Source organism: Pinus tabuliformis, chromosome 1_1, assembly GCF_031772625.1.
Source record: "Pinus tabuliformis cultivar Carrire ecotype Pingquan chromosome 1_1, CPIR1, whole genome shotgun sequence".
NCBI lineage: Eukaryota > Viridiplantae > Streptophyta > Pinopsida > Pinales > Pinaceae > Pinus > Pinus tabuliformis.
This window is the reverse complement of record NC_142297.1, coordinates 130,894,954-130,905,315: the sequence shown is the minus strand read 5'-3', so window position 1 is coordinate 130,905,315 and position 10,362 is coordinate 130,894,954. Positions and strand designations below refer to the sequence as shown.

Sequence of the window (10,362 nt, the reverse complement as noted above, 5' to 3'; positions counted from 1 at the left end):
GAGGAGCAGAGGCCGTCAGCGCCTGAGTGAAATGGAGTAAAGAGAAACAACAGGGAAGGAGAACATACCTTTAGAAAACTGCTGAAAGGAAACCGGAAGCCAAGCGACCCCAAAGCTGCAACCTATAGCAAAAACACAGAATCATTAACCTGTGAAGATAGTGCACAGAGAAGAAACGAATGACCTAAAACTGAAACTATGAAAACAAGCAAAGCCGAGTAGAAGTCGACAGAGGGAACCGATACTGAGGGTTTCACACCCCGTAACCAGCATAGAACGAGCACAGAATGAGCAAGGCATCGCTCACAAGCAGAGACCCACATCTTACAGCAGGCTAGGCATAGCCAAAATGAAAACGAAGGCAAATGACAGAGTAAACCCTCGCACAACAGACCTCGGAACCTCACCAGCAGCATAGCAACACAGCAAAAACAAACAACGCTAAATGAAATGAACAGCTAGTGTTTCGAGGCATAGAAAGAGCGGGAAGGAGTAGAGCCCGAGACCTAGACACATGTCCTCATCTCCACACACCAACAGTACACCACATTAAAGTCAACCAACCACCATATAATAAAACAAACCAATCAATGCACATACCATTAACCATCATAGTTAACACTTAGCCCAAGCTCGTAGGGGCTGGACCCATCAAATTTGGCAAGTTCAAACATGTCTAGCAACTAGACAATTCTACGAATGGAAAAGAAGTGAAAGAGATTGTAAATCTTCAATTTTTCCACTATTTTTGAAACAATGAAAAACTTCATAACAAGTTAGCATACAAAACTATGAACTGTGTATCTTTATGGGGTCTTCCACCTCACATAGAGGTGACATTGGATTAAATTTGAGTTCTTTGCCATCTTTTGAATTTTGGTTATTTGCCATCTATTCCACAACACAACAAAAAATTTATATTTAAAAAAAAATCGATCCACGTTACATGCCAATTAAATAAATTTATCTAATATTCTCATACATCCCTAGTAAGTATTATTATTTAGTTTTTAGTGTAATTATTGAGTTGTTGGGAAGGAAGATAGAGAGATTGCATAAATTTATAAAGTAAATCTTATTTCTTGTTTTTTACTGACAATAATAATAAAAATGATAATAAAATATATCATTTTTAATGTAGTTATTTTTATTGGTCTCTTTTAATGGGTATTTTAATTTGTTTTGTAATTATAAATTTTAATAAGATGGTTTGAAACTAATGATGCCAATATATTCTCATAGTCACCTCTACAACAATGGATAGAATTATCACCATTAAATTTTTTGCATATCTAAACTATATGTTTAAACCATGATTAAATTAAAAATTCACAAAATATTATTATAAATTTACTATGTCATTTGTTAAGTGCAGGATTAACAAAAAGTGGAAATATTAAAGAAATGTTGTACTCCAATAACGACACGTATCTAAGTGGTGGGAAGTGGAATTACTATGCCTCAATTGATATTTAGAAATAAATATGCGAAATATTAAATTTTGGTCATTTTCTCCTATCACTATGTTTTCCCTCTTTACCACCTATCCTACCCCCTTTATTCTTCTTTAACCTTGTGTTACCTCAATTCATGATGAATAAATTTATTTTCCTTAAAAGTTTCTAAATGCATTGTGACAAGAAGATTGTGGTGAGATAGCATCAATGCACACACACCCACCAAAAATCATCCATATATTTTTTTGTTTACTCCTCAAAAGCATGAAATAGGTGTAGATGTATTTTGGTTATAGCTTGGTAGATCAATGTCTCCTGGAGGCAAACTTTTGACATGATTCTCCCCAAAACCATCACATTTGTAGATAAACCTTTGATATCAAAATCATATGTTTCATTTAAAAACATAATTGGGTTCATTAGCTAGAAGATGAATGTGAATCTCTTCATAGTCTTAGAAGCAAAAACTTTTGCATCTACACCATTGAAGAAAAAACAAGTTAGGGGAGGAATGTGAACACTCAAGAATGGTAATCAAAGGATCAATATTGGTTGAAATAGATAAAAAAGGGAATTCTTGTAGAAAACAAAAGAAAAGGAAAAAATATAATCTAGAGCACAGAACAAAGGGTCAAATAGACAAACGGTAGAAAACTTTTGTAAAAAAAAGTGACAAACCTTCAAAAAGGACATGAGCTGCAAAAGAATATCCATTTTTCTGTACTTTTACAAATATTGATCCTTTAATGACCATTCCTTTCATTTTCTACATGATAGAAGAAAGGGTTTGTTCATGATTGAAGCAAAAAAGTCTAAATAGGATTGTCATATAATAAAGGGGAAAGATTTTAAATCCACTAATAAGAAAGAATTGTTACAAAAATAAGAAAATAAAGCTTGAGTACTAATCTTGTTTTCATTTAAACCACCAAAGTCTTAGATCTTAAATAAATGGTCTCAACATTAGAATAATCATACACTACCTAAAAATGACAAAGAATTGATCTTTAACTTAAATAAGCAAAAACTTAACACTGTTTATACATGTTGATAAGGAAAATGAACAAAAACTTAACATTATTTGTACATAGTGATAAGGAGAATTGTGATGATCCACAAGTTTGTAGAAGAAATAAGAAAAAAAAAGTAAAAACACTCACAAAAAGGTGTAATCCCATAAATTTCAGTCCTCATTTATAAAACTTAAATGCCATTAAAAGGGATGGCATTATTGTTATGCTTTTCAACCATTACAGATAAATTAGTTATAATTTGCAAAAGGGATGGCATTATTGTTATGCTTTTCAACCATTACAGATAAATTAGATATAATTTACAAAATTTATGGTTATAAAAATTGATATAAAATAATAATAATTTTTAATATAAAAATTATTATCACTGTTTAATAAAGATTATATTATAAAATTTGATCACTATTTTATAAAAATTATATTATTACTATCCAAAATTATAATGTAATCATTTTTAACCATGTAAAATATATCATCAACCATTTGATTCGTATAAAATAAATTAATATTAATATCAATGTTGATAAAAGAAACGGTCAATAGAGAGAATACTCAATTAAAACCAAAAAATAAGTTTATGCAATCGATCTTACTTCCTTCCCAACAGCTAAATAATAACACTAAAGATGTGTGAGAATATTAGAGAAATCTACTTTATTGAAAGCTAATTCAGATCGCTCTTCAATTACGATGACAAATTTTTGGAAATTGAAGTTTTTGGTTGTGTCGTGGAATAGATGGAAAATTACCAAAATTCAAAACATGGAGAAGAACCCAAATTTAATCCAGTGTCACCTCTATGTGGCATGGAAGACCCCCATAAAGGTCCACAGCTCATAGTTTTGTATGCTAGGATGTTCTGAATTTTTTCATTGCTCCAAAAATAACTGAAAAACCGAAGGTTTACACTTTCTTTCACTTCTTTTCCATGTACAGAATTGTCCAGATGCCAGACATGCTTGAACATGCCCAATAAGCAAGTGTACATAATCGATTTCGTGGGAAGTATAGCCAACTGTTTTGTTCAATGCTTGATTTTCCCAGTAACTTTCATAAGATTTTGTCCATTCTTCAAATAATCAGAATACACTTCAAATACAAATACAGTTAGTTCTGTCTCCAAGCACTACCGCACAAAATCAGCGCCAATGCAGCTGATTTCATAACTACGTTCCAAGGGATGCCACGCTTCCCTTTTCTCACTAATCCCTTGACAAATGGCCACAGATTTATCACCACCCATATACTGCAAAAGTACTCTGCAAATAGCTTGTCTCTAAATATATGATATCTGCCTGACACAAAAATTACAGATCCAGAAACAATGGCTGCCAAGTTTATGAATAACACTGTGGTTGGCATAATGAATAATGAAGATGAATCAAATGTGAAGTCACTCTCACAACAATCATCCTCGTCACCAGTTCCCTTGGGGGTCACTACAAAAACTGTCTCAGAAACCCTTAGTGACTTCATCAAAACGTCGAACGTGGCCAGTAAATATGGAGATAAACTCTGGATCAGCCACACCCTTTGGTTATTCCACCATTCTCTAATAGAACCGCCAATGCAAAGAAATTCGAACAGCTTAAAGCCATATATTGAAACGAACAGTGCAACTGCAATTGCGAAGGCAGGGTTCGAAATCTGCAATATAAAGAATTCATGAAACTCAGGATCAAGTAAATTAACAAAATGATGAAGCTATATAATGCATGGATGCTTAGTTAGTTGAATTCACTGGTCTTACCGCGGGCAAGAATGATTTGCCACTTAACAGACATAAAGCTGGCAATATTGCATAAAAGAACGTTGCCACTGACAAGAATCCCCATAGAGTGAAATAAGCATACACCATCCTCTGGCGTACCATGATGTTTCTGTCAAAACCCAGAAAGGGGCATAATTTGCTTAAGAATATTTCAAGCAGCCCAGTAACCCATCTCCTCATTTGCACAAGACTGTCTGGACTATTTGACGGTGCAGTTCCCAGGAAGGTTGGCTGTTCAGGTATGCAGAATACAGAATGCCAACCCAGACAATGGATTTTGAACCCAGTCATAACATCCTCAACTGTGGATCCATACATCCATCCCACCTGCAAAGGACAGTACAGAAACCAGCTGTTTGTCTACTGCAATTTGTTTATACAGCATTTGTGCAAGATATGAAATTCAAGAAGAAGACATCAAAATTAGAGAAGGGGAGATTTCATAGTCATAAAAGCTATTGAAATATCCCATATCTGACTGTGTATAAAATACACAGAAATACACAATGCACGCACAATACCTACCACATGGAAGGCTAAACGATCAAGTATATTCACCACATAACAAATTCACCATTATGTAGGCAACATTAATCTTTCTAATTAAGCAGAGGGACATCTGTCATACTTTTCACATGAAAGGAGGCTAAACAATCAAGCATACTAACCATTATATTTTGTACACAGGTATATAAAATGCAGTCACAATACATTCCACATGAAGGGAAAGGAAGTATAAACAAAACAAACATACTCAACGCATAACCAATTCATCAATTCACCATTATGTAGACATCAATTTGTCATTTTATACAGAGGGACACATGCAGTACATTCCATATGAAAGGAAGGAAAGGCTAAATAATCAAGCATACTCACTGAACAACTAATTCATCACTATATTAGCAGACACCAATCCCTTGTAATTGTCATGTACATTGAACAACCAAAGCTGATGCTGGGCCTGGGCTTTGCGTGATCATAAAACTCTTATTTACATTGAATCCAAATGGTACATTAAATATATGGAATATAAGCTGCAAAGTTATAACAGTGAGGTGTTTTACATTTCTGTGAGAGTTTTGCATCTTTGTATTCTTACCAGTTATATCAAGGAAGGTATATGGCCTACCTCTTTGCCCCAGGCAGTGTTGGATTCATAGCGGCAGCTAGCAACATTCAAAGCCTCATCTATAGCCGACGAAGGAGAAGGGACGCTGTATTGGGTACCTCTCATAACTGTCTGAGCAGATGCTGCAAGGGCAGAAGATGGTCCAAATGTACTTGAAAGACCTTTCAAAGACCAGGAAGATGCTTTCAGATCATGAAACACTGTCCAAAAACCAGATGAATTTATATTATTATCTAGCAATATTGTATCATAATCAATAACAGGGGCTAAGCTTTCATTTCAATTTCAGGACTGACTGGAGCATAAAGAGGTCCATTAAACACTGTTCTTCTGATATTAATACAAAAGATGTCTAGAGGCTAGGTAGTAATTGAAACAGAAGGCTCAACGTTGCAACTGACATAGGCTAACCAGGCTAAGAATCCTCACCTTTTGCATGGTTATGAACTTGTCTTACATCTTTGTTGTTATATTGGTCTGCAGCTGGGGGTACTCCATATAACGCTTTTCTTCGATGGAAGCAGCCTGTTCCACAATAGATGGCACCTTGGAGTCCATTCATCCCTCTGGCTAGTGTCTGTGTATAGAATACCCATCTTTAGTATACCATCTTGATCAAAGATAAAATGCTATGATAGTAGGATTGCTAGCTGCCTGGGTTCATTTAAGTTCAGATTCATGACATGTGGAGAGAGGCAAAATCTGTTAGACACAAATAGTTTTGCAAGACAGTTTTTTCAAGAAAAGTTTTAGGAGATAATATACATATATATTTATTTGTGAATTAATCCGGCATATTATTTATATGCGCCTTACCTAGCATCATTAAATGGCCTATAAACAGAAACATAAAACTATGGATGAACTAATACTTACGCTCAGAAATATTTTCATCTGGTTTCCAAAGGGATCATCCTTGATGCTTCTATAGAATAACTGTGGAAACTGAACAAAGCCGCAGTCTCTTTCAGACTTACAATCCAGAAAAAAGCACATAGCATGTTGAATGACCTTGGAGTTGTTTACAAACATATCGCAGTCAAGATTGAGTATGAAAGGTGAGTTTGTCATCACTCCGGACACTCTTGCCTGAAAGAAATATCAATGCCATTATAAGAATAGATTTATTTCAAAATATATTGAATCCAATAATATTGCACTAGATTTATATTAATTTTTTTCCTTATTTATTTCACAGAAAATAATAATTAAGGTCACTGTTCTTGAGTGGTAAATCACAAATTTGTTTGAAATAGAATTACCATAACATTCATTGCACCAGCTTTGTAATGGTGATCAACTTTGGGGTGTTTTTCTCGAGCAACATACACTACATGAGGCAGAATATCTTGTTCATCTCCACTGTTTTCATAAATAACCTGTCCATACATATTACTTCATGAGAATGATGAGAATGTTGATAAAAAGAGAAAAACAACAATTTATTTATTAATAAATTTAGAATTATGAGAAAAACACTATTAAAAAAATATTTATTTTAACTATAAATTTTAAGATTTATGACTAACTTCATAGAATTGATTTTTTTCTTTTTTGCTTCTAAAATATTTTATAAATTTATATCTTAATTAATTTTAATATCTATTTATTTTATAGAGAAGAAAATAAAAATGAAAATAAGATATTTATGAGGCTATATATCTATCTATATGATCAATGATTTCCATCTTGTCTATGCAATTTTAGATATTGTTTGAATCTACAAAGTAATTAATTGGATCTAGGATGATTTACTTTCCTTTTTTAAATAAGTTATATTCCACATGAATATCATGAGTCAATATCAGGAGTTTTTATACAATGGGTCAATACCATGAAATTATTTTTATTTTAACATTATTTTTTATTAATCTTATTTTACGTTGATCAATTAAAATAAATCACTTAAGGTTATTTTTTTTTAAGTGAATTAAAAAAAAAAAGACAATTTTATAACAAAAACTAAAAAATAATATATTAAAGAATATTATATTGTTTTTTAAAATAAAAATATTACATTTTAAAATATTATATTCAAAATTTAGAGCCCAAAAGTGCCCATGTATATTGACTATTATGTACAGGATAAGATAAACAATACAACATCTCTCTACCTTTCAGTCCAAACACATATATAATTCAATAAATTTTACCTTACCAATATATATCTATCTTAGATAGGGATCTAAGATGAGCCAAGAGGGATCCAATTTCTTCACCGAATTTTTTTTATGAACTCACATTATTTAAATGTTTTGTATAGTTAATTTTTTTATAGATTTTATAAAAAAAATTATTTTAATAGACGTGAGCAAAATTTCAACTTTGATGAGGCACTCTTACACATCATATTGGGCTATACAATTAAAAAAATTAGATTGAGCCTCAGCTCAATAAGGCTCTTGACTCAATAAACCTCTTTCCTTAATAAATATTTTGAAAAAGACATTATTTTTTTATTAATTAAAACATTATAAATAAATTAATTAAAATTAAAATATATTTTAACTTAAATAAAAAAATAAACTTAAATAACTTTCCCTAATTAAAAATCTATATAATCCCAAAAATATAGGTCTTTAAAGTGGACCTTAAATTTAAAAAATGTTAACAGCTATGGAGTGTTAAATATCATCACCTTGACTACACTCGAGTGGTTGCGGATGTCTGAACTTCTATGGGCAAAACCATCGGCAACATCATGAGATATGGAGTCTAATGGGACTTCTCCCGTCGCAGATGCTTTCACAATCCTCCTCTTCAGATCCTCATATTCATCCTTACAAAATTCAAAATTGATATTAAAAATAAATAAATAAATTATATATTTTTAATATAAAAGAAAAAAGCTATTTTTATTTCTATTATAGATTTGAGAATGTGACATATATAATGTAAGGTAAGCTAATTTGACTAGCAGAAGGCCTTGGCAAAAAAATATGTTTTTAATCTATAGCATATTCAAATTATTAGAAGTTCAATCTTTTGATATGAAAAAATATGTTTTTAATCTATAGCATATTCAAATTATTAGAAGTTCAATCTTTTGATATGAATTTTGGGGGTGATAGAACAATTGGAAAAAAAATATATATTGTATATCCAAACTATACAATGTTCAATCCCCTGACAAGCTCAAATCTTACTAAATAAAAAAAAAAAAAAAAAATTGACTAGCAAAAATACAACTCAAATTAATTGATCAATTAATTTTCCCTTTCCTTTCGTATAAATTTCAAAATATTCTTTAAATCAGCAATCAAGTTAAAATTAAAACATGGAAATCTAAGAATACCTTCATCTCCTGCCATTCTTTGAGAAAATTCGGATCAGATTTATTGCTATGATGGGGATTTTGTCTGTAAAAATACATAAATGGTGCCCTTGTCTCTATTTCAAACTTTCTGCAGAACGGTACCCATCTTTTGGCAAATCTTATTGTTTCTACCATGGAGTAGAACGTGATGGTAGAAGCACCGTCGTCTGAGATATAACATGAAAATTTTTGGACTGGATAATCAATTGCAAGTACTGAAAGAACGGTGTTGGCAGTGATTATAGGAGGCTCCTTGAAAGGATCTGCTGTGGTGATAATTATGTCTACAGGAGGAAGCTTTGAAGCAGATTCTCCACTATATCTAAAACATAAAAGAAAAAAGACAGGTAAACGATCCATATCAAACTGAAACTACCATATTTGAAACCATTGAAAAAAAGACAAAGACATGTACTTTATTTATATTGTTTAAACAAGATAATTTTTCTCTTAAACAGCAGAAATTCTCTCAAAATATTCTCGGAATCTGAAATCTATATAAAATTGCCCTATTTAATATATCTTTCTTATGCTATTCACCTTTGTACAAGCCTCTCTGGGTATGTTTTATAGTCAACAAACAGCCATCTCATGTTCCATTCAAGAATCCACTGGAATGCAAACCAAATCTCACAGGCAAAGGCTACAATCCAAATGTTATAAGATTCATCAAGGGGATTCAATACACGATAGCCCAGGAAGGATAGCATAAGCAGCAAGTGAAGGCAAGCATAAACTCGACATCGTTTGGGTTTCTCTACAATTTTTTCATACAGAGGAAGAGAATTCATGGCCATCCTTTGGTTCTCCATTCTCATAGTTAGACTGCCATATACAAACACCAGTCAATATCAGCATAGAAATGAAAAGGGTTGGTTTATTTGATTATCACCATTGTCCCCAGTTGATTTATATAGGAATTTTCAATGAATTATAGCCTTATATCCACCTGCACCTCTAGAATACTTCTAGAGAACAGTGGATCCTGCAGCATATTGTCGGTTTCTGCACTATTTCTAAGTCTCAAATAATGACAAACTTAAATGGGTGGCAAAGAGCCAAATGGACACGTAAGTGAATTATCTGTGAAGAGCGCAGACAAAGGCAGGATTGCTACAAGGACTACCTGACAAGATTGCGTGGAGGATTGGATTGGACATATCGTTTTGGCTTTATGTACGTATTCATGGCAAGTGGCTTGATGGCTGCTCTCTAAACATTATTAGGGAAGTTTAAAATCGCAGTGGGCGCTCTCTAAACATTATTAGGGAAGTCTAAAATTGCAGCTTCAGTGGAAGGCATTCACAAATTTATATTATTAGTTTGGGTTTTGAAAGTAACTATAAAATTATGTAGATTTTGGGAATATTTTGTTTAGTGGATATGGTCAAGTAATGGTATATTATTAGTATTAGTTTTGGTTTTTGGAAACAGCCATATGAATAGATTTCAGGAATATCTTGTCAGCTAGGAGAGGGTCAAGCATTTGACCTTTTTTCTGATAGATTTTTAAATATTTCCGGAATAAATAGACAGGTTTAGAACAATAAATTTAAAATGTTAATTTTATGTCAATTGTTTGAGGGTTAGATTCTAAAATCTTTTCAAAATCTGATATAAAAATATAAATGTAAACGATATGACCATGAATA

At 32.3% G+C, this 10,362-nt stretch overlaps 1 protein-coding gene across 1 annotated transcript; it reads right to left on the bottom strand.

The window, feature by feature from the left end:
* Positions 1-3,420: 3,420 nt before the first annotated feature.
* LOC149211987 (cellulose synthase-like protein H1) lies at positions 3,421-9,664 on the bottom strand. The gene is made up of 9 exons (XM_089391641.1): positions 9,251-9,664; positions 8,690-9,032; positions 8,033-8,173; positions 6,657-6,773; positions 6,271-6,483; positions 5,824-5,971; positions 5,395-5,594; positions 4,242-4,589; positions 3,421-4,138 (listed from the first exon to the last, which is right to left on the bottom strand). Exons 1-9 carry the CDS (start codon positions 9,526-9,528, stop codon positions 3,599-3,601), a joined length of 2,328 nt encoding a protein of 775 aa, XP_089247767.1. The 5' UTR covers positions 9,529-9,664; the 3' UTR covers positions 3,421-3,598.
* Between the last annotated feature and the right edge of the window lie 698 nt (positions 9,665-10,362).

Bases quoted from the DNA above. Each gene is read 5' to 3' on its own strand.
- LOC149211987 (XM_089391641.1), bottom strand. From the start codon at position 9,528: ATGAGAATGGAGAACCAAAGGATGGCCATGAATTCTCTTCCTCTGTAT. The intron at 9,033-9,250 runs GTGAATAGCATA...TTTATGTTTTAG, and splicing joins CCAGAGAGGCTTGTACAAAG to ATATAGTGGAGAATCTGCTT. The intron at 4,139-4,241 runs GTAAGACCAGTG...TTTATATTGCAG, and splicing joins GCAAATCATTCTTGCCCGCG to ATTTCGAACCCTGCCTTCGC.